This window comes from Antennarius striatus, chromosome 15 (assembly GCF_040054535.1).
Source record: "Antennarius striatus isolate MH-2024 chromosome 15, ASM4005453v1, whole genome shotgun sequence".
In the NCBI taxonomy this organism is placed as follows: Eukaryota; Metazoa; Chordata; class Actinopteri; order Lophiiformes; family Antennariidae; genus Antennarius; species Antennarius striatus.
In genome coordinates, this window is record NC_090790.1 from 11,931,764 (window position 1) to 11,957,218 (window position 25,455).

General features: G+C 40.6%; 3 protein-coding genes across 3 annotated transcripts; all 3 read right to left on the minus strand.

The window, feature by feature from the left end:
* Positions 1-10: 10 nt before the first annotated feature.
* car15 (carbonic anhydrase 15) lies at positions 11-5,135 on the minus strand. Its single transcript, XM_068334835.1, has 8 exons — positions 4,382-5,135; positions 4,259-4,288; positions 3,822-4,001; positions 3,600-3,745; positions 3,388-3,480; positions 2,805-2,871; positions 2,569-2,729; positions 11-2,491 (listed from the first exon to the last, which is right to left on the minus strand). The coding sequence occupies exons 1-8, from the start codon at positions 4,431-4,433 to the stop codon at positions 2,276-2,278; spliced, it is 945 nt and encodes a 314-aa protein (XP_068190936.1). The 5' UTR covers positions 4,434-5,135; the 3' UTR covers positions 11-2,275.
* A 636-nt stretch (positions 5,136-5,771) lies between these two features.
* On the minus strand, positions 5,772-19,450 carry dgcr2 (DiGeorge syndrome critical region gene 2). The gene is made up of 11 exons (XM_068334834.1): positions 19,047-19,450; positions 13,018-13,050; positions 12,126-12,248; positions 10,448-10,534; positions 10,149-10,359; positions 9,393-9,469; positions 9,123-9,305; positions 8,842-9,045; positions 8,541-8,693; positions 8,015-8,251; positions 5,772-7,916 (listed from the first exon to the last, which is right to left on the minus strand). The coding sequence occupies exons 1-11, from the start codon at positions 19,126-19,128 to the stop codon at positions 7,687-7,689; spliced, it is 1,620 nt and encodes a 539-aa protein (XP_068190935.1). The 5' UTR covers positions 19,129-19,450; the 3' UTR covers positions 5,772-7,686.
* A 729-nt stretch (positions 19,451-20,179) lies between these two features.
* Positions 20,180-24,394, minus strand: ess2 (ess-2 splicing factor homolog). Its single transcript, XM_068334970.1, has 10 exons — positions 24,019-24,394; positions 23,299-23,467; positions 23,023-23,106; positions 22,746-22,915; positions 22,445-22,562; positions 22,214-22,347; positions 21,744-21,846; positions 21,558-21,667; positions 21,343-21,458; positions 20,180-21,204 (listed from the first exon to the last, which is right to left on the minus strand). The coding sequence occupies exons 1-10, from the start codon at positions 24,160-24,162 to the stop codon at positions 20,925-20,927; spliced, it is 1,428 nt and encodes a 475-aa protein (XP_068191071.1). The 5' UTR covers positions 24,163-24,394; the 3' UTR covers positions 20,180-20,924.
* Positions 24,395-25,455: the final 1,061 nt, after the last annotated feature.

The window sequence follows — 25,455 nt, forward strand, 5'->3', positions numbered from 1 at the left end:
GGTGGGGGGGTGGGGGCTGAAAAGTCAAACTTATAATAAATCAAGCAACAAAATCTGGTAGATTTAAATATCATGCCTACTTTCACCGGCCAGTAACTGATCATGCTGCTTCCTATTAGTTTATGCAAGAAGTTGACAAAAATTTTCTATTAATGGTATTCCAGTATTCTCCAGTCTCATTCAAGTGGATTCCTTTTGCTTGTTTCTTCGAAGACGTTATATTTGTGTGTTTAAATGTGTGCCGGGCTTGTTTGCGTACAGAAATGGAGTGCACTGCCCCCTGTAGGCCAAAAGAGGAGTCGCGCAAAGAAAAAAAAATAGTTCCTATTTGCGTCAATCTACAGACGACATCTGAGCAGTATTTGGAGGATATTTGTTCAGTTATGTTTTCAGCTTTGTAAGAAGTAATTTCTCCTTTCTAGTGCCATATGAATTTGTACCTAATGTGACCTGGTGGGTGATGGATATCCGTGTGTGACCTAGAGCTGTATTAACATGCACGTGCAAAAAGTTGCCGTATTTTTGTTTTTTTCCAGTTGTCTTTTTTTGGTTTTTTTGCCACTGTGTGTGAATGTGACGCTTCAGCTTCCTTTACGGGGGCGACGGTCTCGTGTTTGGTACTCCACCAGTGTTCAGTGTTTCCTGGAGACAGAAGTGTGGCTGCGAACTCCTCATCCTCATCATTAGTGTCCTCTTTTCTTTGACTGCACTCGAGGCTTGCACTTCTGCGAGACACCCTCTCTTTAGCCAATCAGTTGCGTCTTCAAGACCAAGTCACTCACTGCTTTTCATTCAGTTAGACTGATCATGGATATTTTCTTCCTTTTTTTTTTTTTAACCAGTGATGTGTATATTGTAAATGGATTAACTTGTACAGAAGACGTAATGTTTTTTTTTATTATTATTATTATCGTCACAGGGGTAACACTTTTAGGATGCATCCTCTTTTTTAACTAAAGACTGAGTATTTAAAAATATTTTCAGAGACCTGTAAAAGGAAACTGAAGGTTTAGAAGGTTTATTTAAAGAAAAAGGTCCACAGTGTACAGCAAAAGCCTCTGCCTCCCTTTTATGAAAGATTGTTTCTTGTAGAAACGTCTTCATTTTCTGCCCATTTGCTTTATAATCTTAGAATATGTAAATACTGTAACTGTGAATAACTATAAATATATATATATATAAATATATATATATATATTTTTGTTCCCTGGGATTTGCTACATGAGCACAGCTCAGATCTGTGTAACATATGAGGTAGGCGATGAGCTGGTAGCAGGAAATTCAGCTTGTGTCAAGCTTTTTTTTAAATTTTCTGTTGTAAATTCTATGAAAAGGTGTTTGCGGTGCGGAAAAAGAAAAAAGTGCAGGATCGGCATGGGAAAAGGATTGTAGCATCAGCCTGTTTCTCATGTCTATTTATTACACAAATGTATGAAATGTGGAAATAAAGCAATTTTGCATACATCCATAAATAGTGCTTGTATTTCATGAATGGAAACATGGCGGCAGTCGATCAGACAAAGACTCCTTGTTTCAGGCTGATTCGGTCGATGACCCGGTCAGGTGATTCATTGTTCTCAAGCAAACACACACAAACACACCATTAACGACACGTTCAGTGTCCCACATTAATATTGAATCTTCATGAGTAATATAATCCAGGGTATGGGATTGAGATTTGGCCTCCATATTAATTTCTAGAGATATTTTTTAATTGTTTGGTGGGAAATCATGTCACAAGTAATTTTAAGCGGCCTTGACGGTGTGTAGGTGGAAGTGGAAACCCTCAGATCCATGGTACACAACGTCCTGATCTCTTTACTCCAGTGGACTTTCTCAGTGCTCTTTAAGGTCAGAACCATCTGAGCTTTTTGTGATCTTTTGACATTGGTTAATCTGATATAGGGTATTTACCTTGTGGTTAAATGATGGAAAGAACGATAGTGGTCACATAAAGCAGACTTCTTTCTTCTGCCCAGAAGGCTACAGAACAAAGAGTTCTTGTTGCCCTTGGGGGAACAGCTAAAGTCCCCATAATGGGAGGTGTCTGAAAGCTATAATAAATTATAAATCACAAGTAAGATTGAAGTACAATCTGGTGTGTTGTTCAGTAATAGGTACTTACGTATTTTTTTAGTGTCTCATCTGAAGTATTAGAGCCCAAATTCTCCTCAATTCTCCAGAACTTTTGTAAAAACTTCCCATTTCTCCTCAGTATGAAACCTTTGTCACCACAAAGCATTTACATCAAACTTTATCTTTTTATTGTTACATGCTAAATGAAACCTCCCAGTAAAATAATGTGCAGCAGCTGCAGCGATGCAGTCGACCTGAGGGGATGGTCGGCGGACCCCGTGAGGAGTTTGGCCTCTTTGGATGCAGAGACGATGCGGCTGAAGGTGGGATGGATGTGTCTGAAGTTGTTCTGCAGAGGCGTCACCTGCTCTGCATCCTCCTCCGTGGAGAAGATCTGTGAGGTGAACTGGGCCATCTGAGGAGGAAACAGCAAAGCCCAGTCAGGAAATCATCACATTGCATCCACAGAGACACAGGGCCGACAGGCCTGACCTGGGACCACGAGATGTAGACGGGAACCTGGTACAGAGTCCATACAACGGCCTGAGAACACGGAGGCGTGGTGAGGCTGCCGTGGTATCGGTAATACTGACTCATGTTGTGCTTCGGCAGAACGCTCATCAGCGGAAATGGCTTCACTTTAGTCGCTTGGCCTTGGGGGAATTAGAAGAAGACTTACAAACAACAAATAGTAGACAGGAACTAGTTTTCTACAAGTGTCTTCTAACCTTTGTAAGCAACAGAGGACAGCTTTTGAGATATGTGTCCGAAGTGCACATTGTCAGCGTAAACCACCTGCAATATAGGACAAGAAAAAAATCATCAGATTGAATAAAAAAAAACAAACAAGACTAATTTTGTTGTGGGAACAAAATACTGTGTTCATGCAAAACTAGTATAACCATATACAGTATTAACTATTGCATGTTTGCAACGTAACCTTGTGTTAATCCTTGTGTTAATTTATGACACTCTAAATTTACCCCGACCTAAGTTATGAACCCACCTATACATGTCACTAATGATTATATTTAATCCGCAAGATGTTTTACTATCTTCCCTAGGATAGCAAATCATTTGTCTAGAACCAGGTTCAGATAGGTGTCAGAGGTCACAATGCAACACCCCAATAAAGGACACACAGACATTACACTCTTTACTCACTCCCCTCAACCAGCGTGCTGCCTGTTTGAACAGAGTCTCAGAATTCTGAATAAAATTACAAAACAAATCCTCTTTTTCTAATTCTTTATTCTTAATCGCCCCCTTTGTGCAGTAGAAAGAGATTTTCCACGACGTTCTTCAACTGACATCCATGAAGAATCCAAGCACAGCAAGTCCTGTTGGATCGTTTAAGGCTGCAGTCATGTTCGGATGGATGGACTTCATGTTGACTATGTGCATCTGGAAATATAAAAAAAAGTACAGTCTTTAAAAGGGTGGGGGTGGGGGGGTCCACTGAAGCTTCACGCTGCAGCCGTGGGTCGGTAAAGCTGTGGATCCGTCTACTGACCGTACTCTACCTCCATCGGGTATCTGCGTCCGTCCACCGTGTGCTCGGAGCCGTTGGCGGCTGGGCCTCCCCAGTGGAAGTGCAACTGGATGGTGTGGTAGGTATCAGGAAGGCCCCCCCCGCTCACCGACATGCCACTACCCACCTGAAGCATGACTGGGGGGGACCAGAGAGATGTCACCACCGATGCAGATGCACCACAAAAGACCACAATGCAATGCGGTCTGCTCACCGGAGTGTCCGTCGTTCAGGAGCGTCCAGGGGCCCATTTGGACGACATCAAAGCCGTCCAGGTGTAAAGGTGTCAGGGACTCGTTCCGGGGAGTCACCCGGGGGTCCAGATCAATGGGGGAGTGATGTTCTTCCAGTAAGGGGTGGCAGGACGGGAATGCATCCCCCCATGCATATGGATCTAAACCAACCCCCCCGGTGGAAGACAAAACAGTGTTGTAGTCTAGAGTTTGTTTCTGACATTTGTCTCATTTCTTTTTCAAAGAATTTATTTAGTCAAATGATCTTTGCTTTGAAAAGTGGAAGTTTTGTGAAATAAAATTATTAAAGGGTCACAAACCAACAGCTCCATCATTCAAAAGGACTGAAGTTTAGTTGTAAAATTGATTTCATTAACTGGTAAATGATGTAAAATAAAATAAAGTATAGGATACTCACCACAATGTGGTTCATTGTAACAGTAATCCTCTGGAGCAGGAGAGCAGAAAACATGTTGACAAGTGTCGCTTTGTCTTTAAAATGATCTTAAATTTAATTTGACATGAAATCCAGCAACCTCACCTGCTTTAACAAACGAAACGAGAAGCATCAGGAGAGGATCGGTCCAGATCATGATGGAATTCAGCAGCCTGATGGATCCAGACAGGTAGAGGTCAGCGCCAGCGTCCCGCTTTAAAACCGAATGGAGGCGGTCGATCCCTCCTGGTTTGAGCAGTGAACTGTGGCATCTCCACTCCGATCAACAGGCTCATTGATGAAGGACAGCTTTGCCCCCCCCACCCCCCTACCACATCTGATGCTGCCAGCACAGACACCAGTAACAAAACCATTCATCTCATGGGAGAGTCAGAGGAAGTGAAGCTCACTGAATGACAAGGGAACAAAATACTGTAGGTAGAGGTTCACACCAGGAAAAACAATATATATTTTTTTCTTATTATGAAAAGCAAAATTGAACAAATCATTTTTTTTGTTTTTACCTTGATTGTTAATATAATACTCTGTATTTACCAGCATGCTTTTTAAAAAAAATTGGCATCCTCCTTACTTGACTCCATCATTTATATCAAAACACTGCCTGGAGAACGCCACATGGATTCTGATCTCACCATTTTTTCTGTTTTCAATTTTTTTCTAAATGTAATTTTTTTTATCAGAGCGTCCAGCAAACCAATATTTGATTCATACTTCACAAAATCAACAGTAAACAAACCACTTTGTATGATTACATTTTGTTTAGTTCATTATTTTCCAACTATTGATTGTTTTTGAATGTGAATTTCAGGTGAATGTGATTATTTTGTAATTTGCTTTCTGTGAATAAACGTGCTTTTAAAAATGAAAAAAAAAAAGATCCGACTGTTCACACTGCGTCACATCGGGATTATGGATCGGAATCCAGATAATAACTTCAGCCAAAATAAAAAAAATTACTTTTGTATAAAATATATTTTTAGTTTTTGACTGGAGTGCAAGGAATTTCTCAGTAATGTCACATTTCTCCACTCAAAACCAGTGGTGGTGTTGCCCGAGCCACTTGGGGTGAACCGTTCCGTCTCTCCCACCCAGGAACAAATCACACAATTCCGTCACGACTCTGGAACAAAGCCTCTTTTTTTCCGGCGACGATGCTTGCCGGGCGGGTATCACCATCTCCGCTTTCCGCTGCATTATGAGTCACTGCGAGGTGCGCTGGATCCACTTTCTTTACGTCATCTGAATCTTTTTGATTGCTGTGGATTGGATTTATCAGACCACATCCGACTCACTACTGGGGTGGGGTGGGGGGGTTCCCTGCATCGCACCTTAATCCTGTCTGACATTTGGTCGCTACAGCTGGAGGAATTTCCTCCACAAGGCTAAAGCCCCCAGCCCCCAGAGCAGTTTAAAGCTCCAGACTGACGCTTAACATGATGCTCTGTTCATACCCACTGACGCATGAGTCGTCCTCCATGGTGCAATTTATTTGGCATTTTGATGAAGAGGTACATCCACCTCAGAAACCCCCCCCCCCCAAAAAAAAGCAGTTTTTAAATTCAAAAGCTCTGAAGTGACATGAATCATTTGTTTCATTATACAGAAAACATTTCAAATCCAGTCACACCACCATAGCACAGAAACTAGTGTTAGTACAGCTGATGGGATCCATGGGGGGGGGGGTGTATTTGATGCATATGGACTGTTTGTTTTAGGTATTTGCAGGAGTTGCTTCTGTGTGGGACAGACTATTGAACAAAAAATGCAGACATCCAAAGAAAACCTTAGAGCATGCCAAAGCAAACAAACCAAACAAAAAAATGCACCCCAAGTCCAAAAACAAAAACTCATTAAAAAAAAAAAATTCAAACACAGATCTAGTCCTTTTTTTCCACAATTTATGATATTCTATTGTCAGACAATCCCTCGTGGATTGTCAATGCAAAGGAAACAAATAGAGAAAACAAGCATCGACAAATAAAAATAAAGTTTTACACATACGTCACATTCAAGACGTGCAGTCAGACACAGTAACAGCTGGTTTTTCTCGAAGCAGGTTTTGAATGCTGGTGGTCGCAGGTCGACGTACAACTCAGGCTTTGAAGAAATTAGTGAGAGAATCAAACGATTGTCATCGTAGCTTTTTTTTTCTTCTTTTAAATGATTTTTTTTTAATGCGATCCCACTGAGTTAACAGAGCAGAAAAACAACAGACCTGTCATCATCAAAAAACAGAGAAGAATCACAGCTACGGATGCAGACGTCTTTTACATCCGCAGCTGAAAACAATCTTGATAACCGAGATGACATAAAAGAATCGTACATCAGAAACACGTCAGGAATGAAGCATCCAGATCTGATCAACAATAGATTTCTTTCCAAAGTCAAAACAACATGGTTTAATCGAGAGATATACGTGCAAAACATTGAGCTCTGAATCAATAATCATGATTTTGTTAGCAAATACACAACTAGAATGACAGTTGATGATAAAGTAATAGAAATGGGACCGTCTGCCTGATTAAATGACTTCATGATTGGACCAGTTATTCTGAACTCATTCATTACCTCTGATTCAAGGCTGGACATCATTCCTAATCATCACACAAGCACTCAAACAAGCTTCAACGCTTTCGCTCCCTGATTGGCGGGGAGTTCAATCTAACTTTGACACTCATAAATTATCAGTTAAAAGAACGCAATTATCAGATATTAATCAGATATCTGTCAGTACCGCAACATTCTCTGATACATAATGCCGTGTGCAGCATCACCTGACAAAACAAACAGTACCTCCGTTAAGCTTAAGCCTCCTTTTGTTGCAAATAGAGGATATAAACCCTGAAGACGGTGAGCAGCGAACAAAAAAAAGGGAAAAGTAGATTTTGATGTGTGAGATCAGGGACAGACGGGGCTGATGGGAAATTTATCGCGTCTTAGAATCCAACAGATCGGTAACACACAGGTCGGTTTGAAAGACAGAATGACGCAAAGAAAAACATAAAAAGAACAAGAGCTGGCTTCACTCGTATGCCTGTTACGCCGTTGTTTATTTACATGGGGGGGGGGCTTTTGGCCAATCAGACCGACTGAGATGTTTCAAAAGCTTTTGCTCAGCCGATGCTCGCGCTTTAAAGTAGTGTTTTGTTTCTCTGTACTGAAACAGTCCTCTCTGCACCCTCAGATGCCAGTGTCTTAAAAAAACCTTTGTAAAAGTACAGAAGAGTCTCCAGAAAGTGGGAATCCTCACAGCTCAAACACCGCTTCACTAAAGTCTGCAGAGGTTTCCACTCTCCTGCCTGCAGTCGGTGTTTCGATAAGACAACAGTCTACTGCGTGTGTGTGCAACTCATGATCAGCAGTCAGCTCCATGTCACCCTTCCACAGTCCTATACCACCGTGCTGAGGGAGGTGCATTCTGCTGGCACAGAGGAGGGAGGGAGGCCGTTGGTCGGGGTGTCGGGTCCCACCAGGAGGGTGCTGCTGTCTATGGAGTCCTCCCTCTCCTGAGAGGACGGAACACAGTCTGGTACGGGGGCAGAAGTGGTGCGAGTGTCTGCCTGCAGCCCGTCTCCGATGGCGTTCATTTGGCTCGGCACCATGGAGACTCCCCTGTGTCCTGAAAAAAAAGAAAAAACACAAACACAGAGGAAATGAAGATGAGGACGTTCCTTTCTGCGTACGATGAGAAGAACGGATGCCAGACTCAGCTCCTACCGAGGTCCATATAGAGGAGGCTGTCGGGGTTGATGGAGGCTTCGTATGGAGGCGGCGGGTCATCAGGGTGATGGATGTCGGGGTATTTGTAGGCCGCGTATGGCGGGGGAGGTTCTTGGAAATGGAACGCGCCCCCCTCGCCGTCATCAGAGAGATGCAGGGGAGTGAGGCCGGTGCCAAACGCGTCCGGGCCGTAGTCGAAGCCCGGGACTCGCCTCCCGAGGTTAAAGTGGTGCACTGTGCAAAGAAAAGCAGGCGCATAAGAGAGGAGTGGTGCTAGACGGAACTTACAAAAGATAACTTTAATATTATAGAATTGTTGCCTGAAATTGAGTTAAAAATGAGTTGATTTGATATAAATTTTTATAAAAAAAATTTCTTGAGCTTTAATTTTTGCTTCCAGCAAATTAATACAGCGAAAATAAGGAAAATTGAAGAAGCAAGTTGTGAGATGTGGCTTTAGGGTCCGTGCGATGCGTGTGTGAATTGTGTTGTGTTATTCAGACTCTTTACTGATGTTACTCACAGTTTCCCCCGATCAGGGTTTCGATGCGTTCGCGTCTCCGCTGACGGAGTCTGTGCACCATGAAGAGCAGGAGGGAGAGGATGAGGAAGGACGAGATGCAGCTGACGATGAGCCTCATTCCGCTGGCCATGGAGTCGAAAAGACTGTTTCCATCTAAAGAATGGGGAGATATCACATGCTTCAACCTCATGGATTTAAAATGAACTGCCCATGCTTCTTCAATCTCGAAGAAAATTCTAATTTTTGCATGAATCACGATCAAGTGATTCATAAACACACTGATGTGATGTGGAGCAGGTACCTGGGTCCAGGCAGGTGAACTTGCAGCACTCCTTGGGGTCCTTACGGAAGTGTTGGCAGCCCTGCGGACGCTCGCAAAGCGCCGCTACGCACATCTCGGGCTCGCCGTCGTGACACGTGCAGCTCAGACATGGGTCGTCCCCCTTAGGGGTGAAGTAGTAACCCTCGTTCACAACGTTGTCTTTTATGTCCACGCATGTTTGCCCTGTTGGATGAAATGGAAAATCAAGACACAGCCCAGAAACAAAAAGGCATTTGACCCAAACAAAGATCAGTCCGTACTCCTCTTGCAGAGAAAGGGGAACTTCTTGTAGCAGTCCTCTGCGTGCCAGCTGTGCAGACCTCGTTCATTCATGCTTTTGATGTGGAAGCGCTGCAGCTGAGCACAGAACACGTTGTCCTGGGTGGGAGAAGCTTCTCCAAAATTGGTCAGACCCTCCGGTGGAAGAAACACCTGCATCGACCCTGTTAAACAAAAGAATAAATCACATTTTTAATATTTAAAATAATTTACTTTTCTAGCCTTATTGAAAGAGTAGATTCACCAAATACCTTTATATGCTACCTCCCAGCGGCCCTCCAAGGAGTGGTTCTGATTGGTGATCACATACTGGTAGCCCACCCAAAACCTTAACGACAAGCAGGAGAGAAAAAAGGTTCCAAATGGTGTTTGTTGAGTACTTTAAACGGCCACTAGATGGCGTGCAACCAACAGCGTATCCCTGCAGGAACCTGCTGGAGAAGTACATGTTTAATTCATGACTTCTAAAAGTAGATTTGACTTTCGATCAAGGAGAAATAAGCTTATTTGAAAACACCGAGATCCTGGGATCACCCCAAAAGTGTTACCTTAAAAGCATCTATCCATGTAAAAGTAAAAAAAACAAAAAACTAGATTTGTAGAAAAATCTAAAAATGTATTTAAAATGATTATCATGGCTTCACTTACATCAATAGTTTGAAGCGAGGAAGTGCAGACACTTTTTTGTCCAGATATTCCCTGGACAAAGAATAAACTGACATATTCAAGACTAAATCTACTGGGTCTGAGACGACTGTAATTTCACCTGTGCTGTATGTCGTGCCTATATGGTATATTTGACAGTAAAGTTTACTTTGACTTTACTTTGACTTATTATTGTATAACTTTACTTGAATATAAAGAACTTTATACCCAGGATATAAAAAGCCAAGAAAGAGGAGCGTACAGAGACCTCTGGATAATGCACGTCTTTGTACTAGATTGTTTCTAAGTGGTGAATGACTTTTCAATGCATCTCTCTAAATAGTAAAGAATAAAGAACTCACTTGCACTGGTCTCTGCGCTCACACACTTTGTCATCAAAATCCACCTCGATCTTCAGGATGAACTGCAGCTCCTCATTGGTGACAAACGTGGCCAGCGAGCCGTTGACCTTCTGACAGGTGTCCACAGCCTGCCAGTAGTTCTCGTTCCTCAGGTACACTTTGTAGCAGCTGGCCGTCTTCTCGTAGTGGTGCCACCCGCTGGGGCATTTCTCTGAGTAACAGAAGGAAAAGAAACTTGAGAATGGTGGTTTGCAGTGAAAATGGATATATTATGGACTGAAATGAGGCCAGATGCTTACTATTGAAGCGCACAGGCTGAGCCACACCGATGACGTCTTCTACCTGTTCATATCCGTTACCGAAACGAAACCGCTCCTCCTTAAGAGCTGGAAAAAAAAAGAACAACAAAAAGGAATAAAAATAACTTCAAACAAATAGCGAACAGAAACCTTGGAAATGTGTGATATTATCAACCAATTTGACAAAACATACTGAAGATTTTGACCAGATGATTTCCGACTAAATGGAAAGAGTTGTTTTCCTAAGAAGAGTCAGACATTTTAAATAAAGTTCTTCCACTCAGACTCACATCTGACAATAGAAATAAAACAGCACTGACAGCCTGCATGCATTTAAAATGCAGTCACGTCTTATGTTATCACAGACTAGTTATTATCATATCCGACCGTTCAGTTAAATTATTGACTGCTTCAGTGACATAAATTCAATATTCCCTCAGTGAAACTCCACAACCGATGGGAGACAAATATCAGGAATTACAGGTTATTTAAATCACAACATTAACTGAATTTTACTGTCATTTAAATATTGATGGGAAAAGAGCGCCTGAAACCTCGAAGATGAACTCAAACTGAAGTGAAAACTTGAGTTGAAGTTATTTTTATTCTAATTTGTATTTGTCATTTTTAGACTTCAGTGTACGTGACTTCCCAGTTTCTTTGCAGCCTGGTCCAGTGCGATGTTTACTGCCAGCTGGCCACTTGTATAATTCCATTTCCTCTTTAAATTGTGTCGAGTTAACAAGGTTGCGCAGTTCTCCTCTGGTATTTGTCAAGCTGGAATTACTGTTTAGGATTGCTCCACCTCAACATGTTCTCCATCAAAGAGCTAATCCCCAACAAGAACATTGATTTCCATGTGAGCTGCTGATTTAGTTCAACATAAGCCCTCGCTGGGACGTGTCTGAGCACTGCTTGGGGTTTTTTTTGCCTGCATGTCTGAAACCACAGGGAAGAACAGGCAAAAGCTTCTTCTGTTGATAATAATCAGCAGAACTGCTTCTCCATATATTGTACTGTAAATAGCTTTGTGCTCTTATAGATGTGAACGAATCAGAAAACAAAAAGAGCTTTCCATACCACCGTTCATTTATTGGTAACTTTTAGGAAACCATTCACACATTTATTCCCTTTTAATAGCTCCTATTTTGAAGACCTCAGTCAGCATGTGGTGTTGTTGGGAGGCCTGCAGCGCTTATTCAAAAGCAGACACAACCAATGTTGTATGGGGGGATCACATGCCGTGCTCAATCCTTTCAGTAATTCCTATTATGCAGTCAGAGATCTGGGGATAAAGGCTGGACTTAAGAGGCGAAAACAAAAGGATTTCGGTCAAAAAGCTTAGCGCTTTAACATCTATGCAGCGCTGAAGAGATCAACAGACACCAAACAAAAACACAGACACATGTGCGGCTACTCAGAGTTCAACTCTGCCGTCTGACATCATTAGAGCTGCTCCTCTTGGACCCTAACCTGCAGCCTTCATCAGCTGAGCTGAACTGCGCGGGAGCATTGATTGTGCTTTGCAGATGCTTCGGTTTCTTTGGGGATGCATTAGATTGTACGCAGCGCCATCTGAAGGCGCTCGGGCTGCATTCAGAGGGCTATGAATCAATAATGTTATGGATGTTAGGTAAGCGAGTGGGCGTTTTAAAGGGTTTTTGTCGGATGTACTCACGTGGACAGTCCATCTCGTCGCTCTTGTCCTCGCATGCTGTCCAGCCGTCACACTGCCAGGACATGGGGATACACTGCATCTTCCCACTGCGGCAGGCAAACTGCCCGGGGCTGCAGCGCTGCTCTGAAACACAACAACACTGTTCTGTCAGTTCGTCCTGCATGTGACTCGCATTTATTCCATGTAAGAGAAAAATATTTTCAGTCAGGCAGAGAAGTGAATGAACCCATGTGAGCCTTTGTGACAGCTGATGACGTTATCTTTAACTCAGACAGTGACGGCTGAAGCTTTGAGGTATAAATATAGATTGTTTTTCTTGATGGAAAGTGAAAAAAAAATTGATGAACTTGAAAATTCAGGAAAAATAAATACATTTAAATGAGATCACAGATACTCGGAGACACGGATCCATCAAAATTCAACCATTGAACGTACAATCGTACTTTTACAGCTGGACTTCTTAGTATGAGGGAAATTGGATGAAGGTAGCCTCCAACATAAACCTTACTTCTACAGATTTTCTATTAATGTCCTTCAGTTTGTGTTAAGTCGGTCTCCATGTCACATATGATTAAAAGGAAGCTTCTGAACCACAGCCTCCTATGTTCTTCCTTCCGCATGTGATGCAAACTATCAATCTCAAACTAGCCTCAACAACATCACTGATTACGGGTGAAAACGTTCAACTGCTAGCCAGGGTCTCGATTTCAGGTAGTTCAAATATAAACTACGTTAATATGACTTTCTACCACAAAATACTTCTAATGGGAACACATTAAGATATTTTTCACATTTCCAACAGGTTTACCACCTGAAAATAAAATAAAAATGAACACCAAGGAGCTGCTGAAATCAGACAGCCGCTGCACTAAAAGACTTTCTGCTTCCTTACCTGACAATAATCTTGCCAGAGCTAGCCTCGGACCTGAAACACATAGAAACAATGGAGTGACTATTCCCATGTCTGAGAGAAATGTTTAATTTGCATTTGTGCAATACATGATTATTTTAAGTTACATTCTAAACGTTCTCCAGTTGCTGGTCTAGTTGTACAAACGCACCCATTACCTGGCTGTGAATACAGGTAGCTTTGTTCACCTACACCCACTCACTGGACAAATATAGAAACACAGCTTTCACTTTTAAATAAAAAGCTCAGTGACTATTGAGTCAACCTCCACAGGTGCCCTCAACCCCCGAAACCAGCCTCTCAGCTCCAATTATCCCACCAGGAACAGCTTCAACAAACTTTATATGAACCGAGTTATGACTGCTGTGCAAAATCACCTCAAATAAAAAAATGACACGTGGGCAGGATGTGTAAATATCAACTGGAAAAAAACAAAACGAAAAACAGATACAACTCAAATCTATAGCTTAATTACAGCCCAACAGGCTGCAACACAGAGATATGCTAAAAACATACTTTAATGTTTGACGGCACCAAAGGTCACAACACTCATTTATTCAGGTCAGTGCGTCCTGTTCAGAGACGTGGGGTTAACGCAAACCTGACATATTTCCTCAAGCTGTGAGCTTCCCATTGCATTCATGGTGGTTGAGTCAGGTTAAACCACTTCCACCCCACGGGACGCGGCTCATGCAGCACCGTAGGTCCCAGCACAATCATTAGCTGGAGTCAGACCCGTTGTTAACTATTAATGACAAGAACACTTCTATCAGAGTCAGGCTGCCAAAAGTAGTTTTATACACCCCCCAACTCACACACACACACACACACACACACACACACACACACACACACACACAGTCCAGACGTCACCTTGTATTAGTCAATGCTAAGTGGATTGAGACGCATTACAGAACTGGATCTGCCTATTGGGACTGAGTACATCATCCCTGATCCATCAGGCCTCCACAGACATTAATGTGATGGAGTCCACATATCTTAATGTCCAATGAATAATTCATGAGTATATTTATACAGAACAGTGTTGTGAATAGAGTTTTCAACACCTAACCAGTGGGTTATGTAGCATTTTTGTCAGTTTTTACATCCCGCTTCAAAGTGGTGATGTATTGTACTTGTCAGTGTTCGTCCATTACTCCGCCAAATATCTTCGCAACTGTTGCAGATAGAAAGATGAAACAAAAAGCACATTACTCGGGCAGCAAAGGGGATGAAAATGAAATGACCACCTTGAGAAAACTAGCTCAAGGTCAAATTTAAACTTTTGTACACTCAGGAACCGGATAAGATAGAAAGATGAGGGAGAAGGCCGGTGTAAGACTGTAGATCAAAGCTACTGCTTTGATCTATGAAAGTAGGTCAGAGCACTAGCTTTGATCTTTGACCAATGCAAGTAGGTCAGGGTAAAATTTTGAACTCAGGAGTGTCGCAGGATGTTGCAGTCTTCGACTGCATTGGTTCTAGTTGCCTTTACATGGCTGCCGGAAGATGTAACCAACCCAAACCCAGCTTGTAGCTGTTTACTTACTTTGCTTCATTCTGTTTAAGCTGTATTGGCATGAGCTCAGGACAACAAAACACATGCCTGGTGTGTGTTTTCTGGAGCATGGTTTGAATATAACTTGGCTGACAGTACAAGGGATGGGCATCAGTAGGATTTTATCAATACCAACATTGATACTCTTACTGATTCGCCTGTCAGTCTAAAAAAAGTAAAAACATGACATGAAAATATGTAATTATTAAAGGCTGTCGCCTTTAACAAACACCTTTCACAATCACCTTTCACAATAACTGTCAGAAATGTTGATTAAATAAAATGAAACTGCTTGTCAGGATGGTTTAACACAAACTTTCAGAACCATGAATAAATCAAGTTGCTTTATTCAAAAAGGCAGAATTTGCAAATGAGTAGATTCCCAAAATAACACCTGTGCATAATAATGACTAGAGTTCTTTTGCACACATCAGAGAATGCCCCCCCATCCCGCCCCTACCCCTTGTTATCATTAGTTACAGGCTCTCTGTGGGCTGCATGTCAGAATATGAATCCATCTCTTCTTTTATTCAGGTAAACTGACTCTGGTGTAGCTCTGGATGTGGATCCCACCAGGTTGTCCAACACATCACTTACACTTCCATCATTTATGAGCCTGTCAGTGGTTAAAACAAGGCCTGGATGCATTTTGTACTTACAGCTCTGGAGGTACCTAACAGTTAATGTTAGCAGTTAGCAAATCAATGTTGACCAGGAGTTACTTTACAAGCGGTACTCAGCAACCATCCCTAGTCAGAAAAGACCAGTGCTTTTACTTTGTAAAAGCGGCTGCTGGAAAACTCTCAGGATCAGAGATTGTCTATATTCTGCTAGTCTGTGGCCTTAGGCTAATAAATATTGCATGTCGAACCCAAAGCTTGGGCATGTCCACATTTAAAAACACAATATCTTCAAGCTGAAGTAAACCATCGTTATCTGAACTTTCTGCAGTGAAATATTACTGAACAGATTTCTTACTGGACGTTTCCTTTCCCTAACCAAGCATGAATGGAGAAAATGATGCTACTTCTAGCCCGCGCTTTGGATTTCATCAAGCCATGGGTTCCCTGACAAAGGAGAACCCCTGCATCGTTTTCAAAACCAGGAAATACACTAAAAATGATGAGAACTCAATCCTGACAAGATCTAACAGTGCAGTAAAAAAGCCTGGAGGAAGCAGTGCATCATCTCCAGTGGCAGACAGCTCAGGTCACCACAGAGGTTTACTTGAAAAGCAGGGTGGACACGCACATTCATTTCCTCTTCCTTTGAATTCTCTGACATTCAAAAACGATGTAGTTTCCATTCATTACGTGGATAAAAGCACACCAGGCCAGGCTCTCTCACAGATCGACTGCTTTGCAGATCAGTAGATGTGTCATTTGCTATTGAACAGGATTTGCTTTTCTTCTGTCGCAATGAAAGACTCGACACTTTCAGCCATTTAAAGCACCATTAAGACATCAGTATTTGAATAGCAAGCACATTTCCCCTAAAGTTTATTAATTTAGAATTAAGTGACAATATTGGATAATGTTGATTTACTGCAAACAGAAAATTTGAAATGATTTCAATACCCTGAAGTGTTCTGACTGAAATATGTCTGCCCAGTGACATTTTCCTCCATATAAACTTTCTGCTGCACAACAAAAGCAAAAAGCATGGGCGTCTAAAACAGTTTATCGCTGCCAGAAGTAAACCGAAGGCCAGGGCCATGTCACAGATTCCTGTAGCTGAAAAGAACTCATCCGTTTATTCTTAATTCTGCTTGCGACTAGTTTGATAAAATTCTAATCCAAAATTTACTTAAATTTGCAGAATATTATTTCTTTAATTGTAATTCAGCATATTATCAAAAATCAGATGAACTTCCAATATTTTCAGATTATATTTCTCCCTTATAAACTATAAATTATTATAAAAGCAATGTTTCATAATAGTTAAATAAAAATGAAGTATCGTTGCCAAATAACGGTTGTATTCCTTCTTTCTGGCTTCTCCAGGCTTTAATTGAGAGAACTTGTTGAATGTGCTGCCAATGTAAAAACTGTACAGAAAACAAATAAAATCTCAAGTTCATGGTCATTTAACTTCTCAGTTATGTTCATAAAACCAACCAGATTCTGCAACTTCATTTGATTCTTCATTGTTACTTGGAGTCAACACTGAAGCATGTGAGTCTAACCAAGGGCGTGTGGCCTGTAGTTGACCCACAACACAAATATCACATTTAATGGCTAGAAAACAAGACAAAAGTAAGTAAAGTTTATGATATATAATGAACTCGTGCCAACTTCAAGTCTATGTAACCACAGGGCATGCACAACCACACAAAAAACTGCATGTGCACATGACAGTTTTGTCATGTTGACGTGATCATATGTTGATTTGTTTTTGTCACATACCTTAAAGGGTAGTGCAAAACCTATCTGCACAATCAACCTGTTGAGACATGTCATCCTAAAATAAAACCTTATGATTAGAATCATATTTTAAATTAAAAACATACATCTTATTTTGCCTGCTCCCTGGTGAATGTCCACATTTTGTGTGCAAACTTTCAGCAAAAAGCCACTAAATATTGTGAGGATCATGCACACTGCCAAGCAACTCATCCACCGCTGAATGAAACCTAAGCCTTTTATGTGACGCATTTCTCCCTACAACACTCTGAAGACGCAGAACGCTGAGCCAATTCTAGAGGTCTGACATTTATCAAGCTTAAGTGCAGTTGAGTGGGTGACATAAATGCTCAATAAATGACTCCTAAAGATTTAAAGAAGGTCTGACGAGATCGTTTCTCTTTATGATTCACATACTGTACTGTACTAAAACTGTCAAGCTTGGACACAAAATAAGCTGATGGGAGAATATCCGTCTGTTGGCATGAAAAAATTTAATTGAAAACAGTATGTTCTAAAAAACTGGATTACCCTCAGCATGAATGGCCAAGTCAAGTAGGCCTAAAGCTTTAGAATTGTGTGGCAGCGTGCTCCACAACAGGCACACCCTCTGTGTGAAACAATAAAACAAGCAACCACAAGCAATAAAACAAGCAACCATGTCATAAGAGAAAAAGAGCGCCTGGCATGAGGGACCGATGAATCCAATACTGTAATACGACACTTTAAGACCCATCCAGACATGAAAAACTAAAATGACAAAAAACGTGATAAAATGCTTGATCATGGATAACTTTGAAGAAAACTCAAACATTCCAGTCCACTCAGGTTGTTGCATAAAGGTCTCAAGGGTTGTGTTAAATAAAACTTTAAAAGGTGCATATGCAAAGCAAGAGTAAATTATATTGTCTGGTTCACGCAAAAATTGGCATTTGACAAACATAATTAACCATGGAGAACTTTTGTTTGCCAGAACAGTAACACTTTGAACTAATAAGCGCTCTATACTTCCTTATTGGAGGTTTGTCGTTTTGAGTGGAAAGGCAACGTGCTGTATTTGTGAAAACAGTTCAAATGTTTTTCATTTTTAAATCGCTTCCAGCACTAGAGCTGCACAAAGCTTGGATCTCTGGGGGGGCTGAACACCAGAGGTGGTGTTAGACCCATTTCACAGGGGTCCATGTCAAAGTATTGATCTTGTGTGCACCAATACATTAACATTTAGTCTTTTGAGATATATTTTGGGGGAAGAATACCAATCTAAAGTAGTTAGAACGCTGCTGAGCTTTGTTATGTAAAAATGCAGTGCATAACTTTAACAATATAAATGTATAAAGAGAATGTAAATCAGTTAAAATGAGTGTAGAGATTAATTTCCCTACATTCTAACAGTTAGCAGCAGTTCTTTCAGTTTTTGCAGGACAGTCTGATAATAAAATTAAGTAATAATGGACCAAGCAGAGCATTTGTAGATTGGAGTCATATTTTTGTACATTTCGTACGAGCAGTAAGTAATTTGGAAAAATGTGATTGTGAATAATGGGAGTCTATGTATCAGGAGAAACCCTGGTAAAGACGCCTAATTTTTAAAACTACATACAAGCCTTTACGACTTCATTTCGCAGAATGAATAGTACACAATAGAATAGAATAAAACACGTTTTAATGTCATTTAGCATCATCAGATCGAGTCGCAACTACATGTTTATAAAACGGAACTACCTTTGGGAAAACTACGTTAATGGATAAGACCATACTTTGTACCAATACAAATAATATGATTGATAAAATTACAGAATTGTAAAGGAGTTTCCACATAATTATTCCATCAAGGCGTTATTGTTAGCCAGCTTAATACTGCTAAAATGCCGACGGGAAAACGCCCCCCCCCACCATGAGCTGGCGGCGGGTAGAGATCCACCAGAGCCCGTGGTCGACGGCAGAGGCCTTTCCGCCTGACCTGCCCCTCCGAGCCCTAATCTCCGCTCCGCTGACTGCGGGGCCGAACCAACAGGAATGTGTGCAAAGTGAAACCAAGTAGACTGATTTACCTGTCCGTGGTGGGTCCGTTAGCGTGAGGACGAAGAGAAGAGGGAAGAGGACAAAACTACCGCTGTCAGGCTTTGGCAACATTTATCCTCCATTCATAGTAACTCCTCTATTGAGAAATTTAAAAACACAGATATATCCCGAGGATCTGCACCGTCGCCGCCCTCGCCGGATTTATAACATGAAACGCGTCGCACAGTTTATGCCCATTTTATGCACTCAAAGCGGCAGCAGACGTAGAAAACGGCGCATATGAAGCTTATTAACAGCGCACAGCGTCATAGGTGGTGGTTAATGCAGCCGAGCGGCTAACGTTAGCTAACTGGCTCCGCCGAGAACGCCGTCCTTCCTATGCTGATGCTGCGCGGAGCGGCGCTGATCCAAGATGGCTGCAGTCTCCCATCATAACAATCCCAAACATGGAACACAGCGGCGATCAGGAGGGGCGGGGTTTCCGCGGAACACCCGCGGGCGCGCTCCCGGTGAGATTATTATGGAACGAGTCCAGCCCCAGTATAATGACTGTTGTCAGGAGCGCAGAGGAGAACACACGGCTGATCGCCAGGATCATCATAACCTGCTGACACAGCCTCTACTTCAGCAAAGACACAAACAACAATGTGTGGAAAAACTCTAGTTTTGATGTTTGATGTTTTGCTGCTGCAGAGGTTTGAGGCTGAGCTGGTTTAGATTGCTCCAATTACTGTTTGGTATCGTTCTACATGTATATCAGCACATTTGAAATGTTTGTATTGTTAGAATATACTTGTAAAAAAAAAGTTGTGAGACCAGGAAAATAGCTGGTTTGTGATGTTTTAACAAACTCAGTAGGACTCTAAATGTTTTGCTAGAAAAAATGGGGTTTGAATTTAACTGCAAGAAACTTATTGAAAGTTTTAGTCTGAAATGTAGTTAGTAAAGCTCTCAAGAGTTAACCAAGGAAAAATAAAAATTTCATTTTCTTTTCGGCTTTACTGTGAATTTCCCAGTTTGGGGTCAATAAAGTACAGTATATCTATTTTAGGGATGTTGTAGAGTTGGATCTCCATAAAATGGGAATGCAAAAGGTAATAATTTTGCAAATATGAGTGTGTATTGTTTTTAAGATGGCTGTAAATGTTTTTAGTGAGAGAACCCAAATTATTTTATTACAAGTTATAACAGAAGAGTTCACACCTCTGACAGGGTTGCATGAAAAGATTTCCTGACCTTGAATTTTGATTCAGATATGCCTCAAATCTTTCTACTGAATTTGAATGAAATCTAAGGTGAATCTTTTGAGATTTTGTGCTTACCAATCAACACACACAAAGAAATTAAAACATGACAAGCTTAGAGGTAGAAAATATTCACTTAAGTAAAATGTTATAAACTTAAAACTTCTGTCAGCAATTAGTCCACAACTGCATAATAATATACTTGACCCCTCCTGAACAACATGACTGAAGAATTCACACAAAACAAGGGGGAGAAGATTTAGTTTTAGAACCAGTAGAACACAACTATTGATGAAGCCATCATTAAGTTTTGATGTATATTGCACAATCACCAAATGTTGGTTTTAAGAAAATGGCTGTTGTGATGGTATTACTTTCAACTTGTCTAAAGAACCTGTTGTAACACATGGAATTCTGAGTTGGCAATTCAGTTGATGTAGGGACAAAAATAGTTGTATAGCTTTCTGTACAAAAATTTACAACATATTAAATTTGTGATAAAACAAATTCACAATTTTCTTTGATGCATTTCAGAGAAAATGTCCATGATTCCATACAAATAAATCCTGGAAACACTTACATTCCTCTGTACATGTTTAGTTTAAAACGTCTGCATTAAAATCAGTCTTTTTGCAAACCCACACACAGAGCAGCTTGTGTTTCCTAGAAGAAGTCTGATGCTTTTCGTCTCTTGGGAAGTTGCAGCAGATTGTCTGTGAGTGACGTCAAGTCCTGAGAGCTTGGTGTCTTGGCTTTGTTTGGTGTTGGCGTTCCCAAAGGAGTGGATGGCCCACCGAAGGGAGACTTACAGCCAACAATTCGATGCGAGGGTGATGGGGTGTAACTTGCTCGCAGTGCTTTGTCCGTGTATTTGCTAGATGTCCGATTTACAAGCCTCTGCAATGCAGGGGTAAGGGCTGGGCTCAAACCTTTAGGAGTAAGGCTGCAACACAAAGGTTCATATGGTCAGTTAGTCTCTAATCGTGGAGAATCCCCTGAACTGCACAAATTCAACAGTTTCTAAAAACATGAGTTGACATATGCAGTGAGATTTCTCACTTAGAGAAGCTGATGTAATTACCTTGCAAGGTTCTCTGTGACCTTTCGTAATGCCTCCTGTTTCTTCGCCCGGTTTTTAGCAGCAGCTTCATTAGCCATCTTTAATCCCAGCCTCTCTCTTCTTCCTGGTTCAGGGATCTTTTACAAACAAAAAAGAAGAAGATCTAATTAATATTAAATGTTAAAAGTTACCAAATTTTGTGCTAATAAAAAAAGATCCTACTGGAGGTTACTTACTTTAAACGATGGACCGTGATTCCTCTCAGCATATGGTGTGTCTGATCCATCCAAACGAAACGGGGTGCTCTCGATCTCACCCCAGGTCATCAGTGGCGACTCAGTGACGCCTGAGGGGACATTTTTACATTTCTAAAGACGGATCTTTCTTTTATCAGTTTCATTATGACCTGAAAACCCACTTACCAGGTGCAGGGGAAGGCATTGCTTCAAAACCATATCCATTCACAGTTGGGGATTCATGTGGGATGAGTTCCTTTCCATCAGGGCCTACTTTACCCTGTTTGAACTGGACAACAACACGATGCTTAAGTTAAATCATTCGACAAGCGTCATAAGGTGATGACATACCCAAAAGCATCATATAGACAAAAAATGAGTATATAACTAATTTTTTCTCTTCGGTGAGCCAACAGAAGAGTATGTGGAATGCTAAAGACAATCAATCCAAAATAAGTTTTCAATAAAATGACAAATAATACAAATTTCAAAAAGTTTTAATGTCAAAAGGCACAAATGCGTGCAATCATGAAGAAACAGAACGGATGCATTGTCTTGAAGGCTTATGTACAGTTTTTGAGATAAGCTCTGGACATAAAATATTATGGACCTACTGAATATACTAATATTTCTATGATCATTGTGAGAAAATGTACCTGTGCATTGAGGGCTGCAGCCTGCTGAATCTGGCTTTTGTTGAGAGCTTTGCTAAACGGGTCTCCATTAAAGCGCGTGTTGTTGTGGACAACCTCCCTTGGCTTCTTAAATATTGTATCATCATCTTTAACCCCTGATCATAAAAAAAATAATAATAATAATGGGAAACACGTAAAACATATTCAATTACTTGTGCGCTGACTAGATCATTGTTAGTGTGGTCTTCTTACCCTCTGGGTAATACATCAATGCGTTCTTCGCTTTATATTCCCAAGTCTCAAGGCCAGCTTTGACACACTCGAGTGCTGCTTTCTCCATTGATGGCAAGGCAAGGTTTTGCTCATGGCGCTGAAAAATATCAATACCGACAAATATTTTTATGTAGCGAACGTATATAACTTCTATCAGACACCTGACAGAAGAACTGCCACAGAAAAAAGACGTTTCCAATTTTTTAAATCAGTGCATTTACAATCCATTTCAATAATAACTCATAATTTCAATTATTTGAGTGTTTCACTCTATACATACGTCCTTGTATTCAGCCTCAGCCTCGTACAACCACGAATGTTTCAGCTTCTCTTTGTCTTTTGCCAGATCCATTATATGCTCAAATGATGCATTATCTTCACTGGTATTTTTAGCAAGAAAACGATCCAGACAGGGCAGCTCCTTCTCTTCCTTGTCAAAATCCCTTTTATCTATCAAAACAATATCAATAGAAATAAAATTAAATTCCTATGATCAGGTAAAAAAAGCTCTTTAGATAACATCATCTATTGTTCATTTTAAATAATGAGATACTTACCCCCATCTAATCCTTTGCTGACATGGGTGGAGGAAGGAGACCCTGAGCGGCCCACTGGTGTCTCAAAGCTGGCTGGAGTCACATCTTTCACAAAAAGAGAAGGAAGTTGAACAACACATGCAAGTGGTGGCAATTACGTTTAGAATTAGAATAAAGTTCATATTTCTCTTAGACTTTGTCATTGCTGCAGAAATAACACAAACAGAATTTTCTGTTTCTTTAAATAAAATTTAATAACATGAAAACATGGAGCATAATTTTACTCATATTGCTTACAAGGTGCAGAAGACCGTGGTGTAGATTTTGTCAAAGATGATCCATAACGGATGGATATTTCTCTCATTCTCTCCAGGTCACCATTTTCCTCGGCATCAAGATAATCCTTCTGAGCTTGCATTTTGGTAACATCTGGAAAAAAGTCCCTCTGGATGATCTTCTCCAAACTCTGTTGAAAGTAAACAGGTGATTACATTTGACTTTGTTTACATGAGAATATTATCTATGCAATTATACAAGAACAAAACACTATTGCAGAACTCATACGCACTTTTTAGGCATGTCTACTAATGTAATAATCAGGAATGTCCTATGATTTTGTGTTAACCAGTCGGTGTGTTGATAAACCAAATATTTGTCTCAGCTCTGTAGAATGTTATCTTGGGCGTAGTTACGCTGTGACCTGAATACTTAACATGATTAATGTGACCAATTCTTTAAAGATAAGCCATAATCTTGACATTTCTAAAGAGCTTGACCACATCTAGTCTGTCAAAGCATGATGCAATTCTTACAACTGTCCATAAAAAGGATGACAAAACGTTACTTTTGATTTGAAACGTTTTGGTACATTTAAAAAAAAAGTATAATAATAATAATTGGAATTTTAAGAAAAAATCCCCGAGGGGTTTAATAAAGCATGTTTCTTCTTCATGAACAACCACACAGCTATTAGCCTATGCAAATGCTACGGCCGTATCATAATATATTGTTTATTACCTCAATGTAGTCTTCTTCATCAAGGACCTTTCTTGTATATCCATCTTTTCTGTTCTCTGGCTTTTGAAGGAGAGCCACGGTTGTCAACCCAGAAGGGACGAGAGTCCCGGACAGCGACTTCCTCACGCTGGCGCTGCCCTCCATTGTCGACAGCTTTAGCCTCTTAGGCTAACTGCTGTAGCTCCGTCTACTACGTTAAACACCAACTGAATCAAAACAGAAAAAACACTTCAGTACGCCACGAAATGGGTTAAGTTATTCCAAACAAAAAGATATCTGTTAATATTTAAATAGTAGTAAACTGTTCCCAGTTGCCTACGGATCCTATAAGCTAACTTTGGGCTAGCATACAAACAACGAAATGCGTTTACGCTAATGCATGATCTAACCGGAAGCTTACGTTCACTTTCTTCTTCGTTGGTGTTAAAGGGCGTTTTTTTTATCACCAAATATTACATTACCACCTCCTACTGCTGGATTGAAAGGACATTTCATTTACCGATATAATTCACATACTGTAAATTGTCCTTAAAAACAAGATTTAATTTAAAATGCTTTCCATCGGATATATTCTTTCTCACTTCTTGACTAGTTAACATGTTCTTGGACATGATCCTCATGACTTCCATTTATATATTTCTCTTGGGCATCACTTCTTTCTTATCACCCACCCTGGTGGTACCTGGTGGTACCTCAGTGCAGTTTCTGCCACCCACCTTAAATATTGTATGACATCATGAACTTCCAAAGACTCTTGAGTCTTTAAATTTACTTGAATGCAGCCCTGTTATATACTGCCATGTACTGTGCACATTGACAATGAATGCTTTGAATCCTTTGAAGTCTTTGAAGCTTTTTTTTAACTGGAGCTCTTTAACATAGGGGAAATATAGCACTCGGGATCCACCTAATTCAGTTACTTCCACCATCTTCTTCATTTCTGTCTTTGAGACATCAAATATTACTGTACTCAACTTGTTTTTACATCCACTGCATTCACCTTCTTTGTCACAATTGTCTCTGATTTCCCCACATTCATATGGGTTAACCGTAATTGTGATCATAAATTGTGTTCATAAGACTAATTCTAAATCTTTTTCAATACAGTGTTTCTACTAATTTGAGAATACTGAATTACTGAAATGACAAAACATCCCGCTATTTGCTAAAATAAGGAACAAATAACAACAACTTTTCCTCACTCATTATTTGTCTTGCGAACTCCAAGACTGACAATCACTTGCTTAAAGTTATACATATAGTGGTCTGTGAGATAAAGATAAGAGGAGATATTTAAATAAAATGAAATGTTTGTTCTTATATTTGTTGACTTCATATCAGATTTTGAATTGACACCTTATGTCCTATGGATTGCATCAAAAAATATGATTCACCATCTGTTTAAAAAAGTTTTATTTGGTCTCAAAAACACTGATT

What these genes read in the sequence shown, in the direction of transcription:
- car15 (XM_068334835.1), bottom strand. Translation starts at nt 4,433, where the DNA reads ATGATCTGGACCGATCCTCTCCTGATGCTTCTCGTTTCGTTTGTTAAA. An exon ending in TTACAATGAACCACATTGTG is followed by an intron (nt 4,002 to 4,258) that starts GTGAGTATCCTA and finishes GGGTTGGTTTAG; the next exon opens with ATCCATATGCATGGGGGGAT. An exon ending in CCTGAACGACGGACACTCCG is followed by an intron (nt 3,746 to 3,821) that starts GTGAGCAGACCG and finishes GGTCCCCCCCAG; the next exon opens with TCATGCTTCAGGTGGGTAGT.
- dgcr2 (XM_068334834.1), bottom strand. Translation starts at nt 19,128, where the DNA reads ATGTTGCCAAAGCCTGACAGCGGTAGTTTTGTCCTCTTCCCTCTTCTC. An exon ending in CGACGAGATGGACTGTCCAC is followed by an intron (nt 10,535 to 12,125) that starts GTGAGTACATCC and finishes TTTTTTTTCCAG; the next exon opens with CTCTTAAGGAGGAGCGGTTT. An exon ending in TCAGCCTGTGCGCTTCAATA is followed by an intron (nt 10,360 to 10,447) that starts GTAAGCATCTGG and finishes TCTGTTACTCAG; the next exon opens with AGAAATGCCCCAGCGGGTGG.
- ess2 (XM_068334970.1), bottom strand. Translation starts at nt 24,162, where the DNA reads ATGGAGGGCAGCGCCAGCGTGAGGAAGTCGCTGTCCGGGACTCTCGTC. An exon ending in ACCACGGTCTTCTGCACCTT is followed by an intron (nt 23,107 to 23,298) that starts GTAAGCAATATG and finishes TTTTTGTGAAAG; the next exon opens with ATGTGACTCCAGCCAGCTTT. An exon ending in GTCACAGAGAACCTTGCAAG is followed by an intron (nt 21,205 to 21,342) that starts GTAATTACATCA and finishes TTTGTGTTGCAG; the next exon opens with CCTTACTCCTAAAGGTTTGA.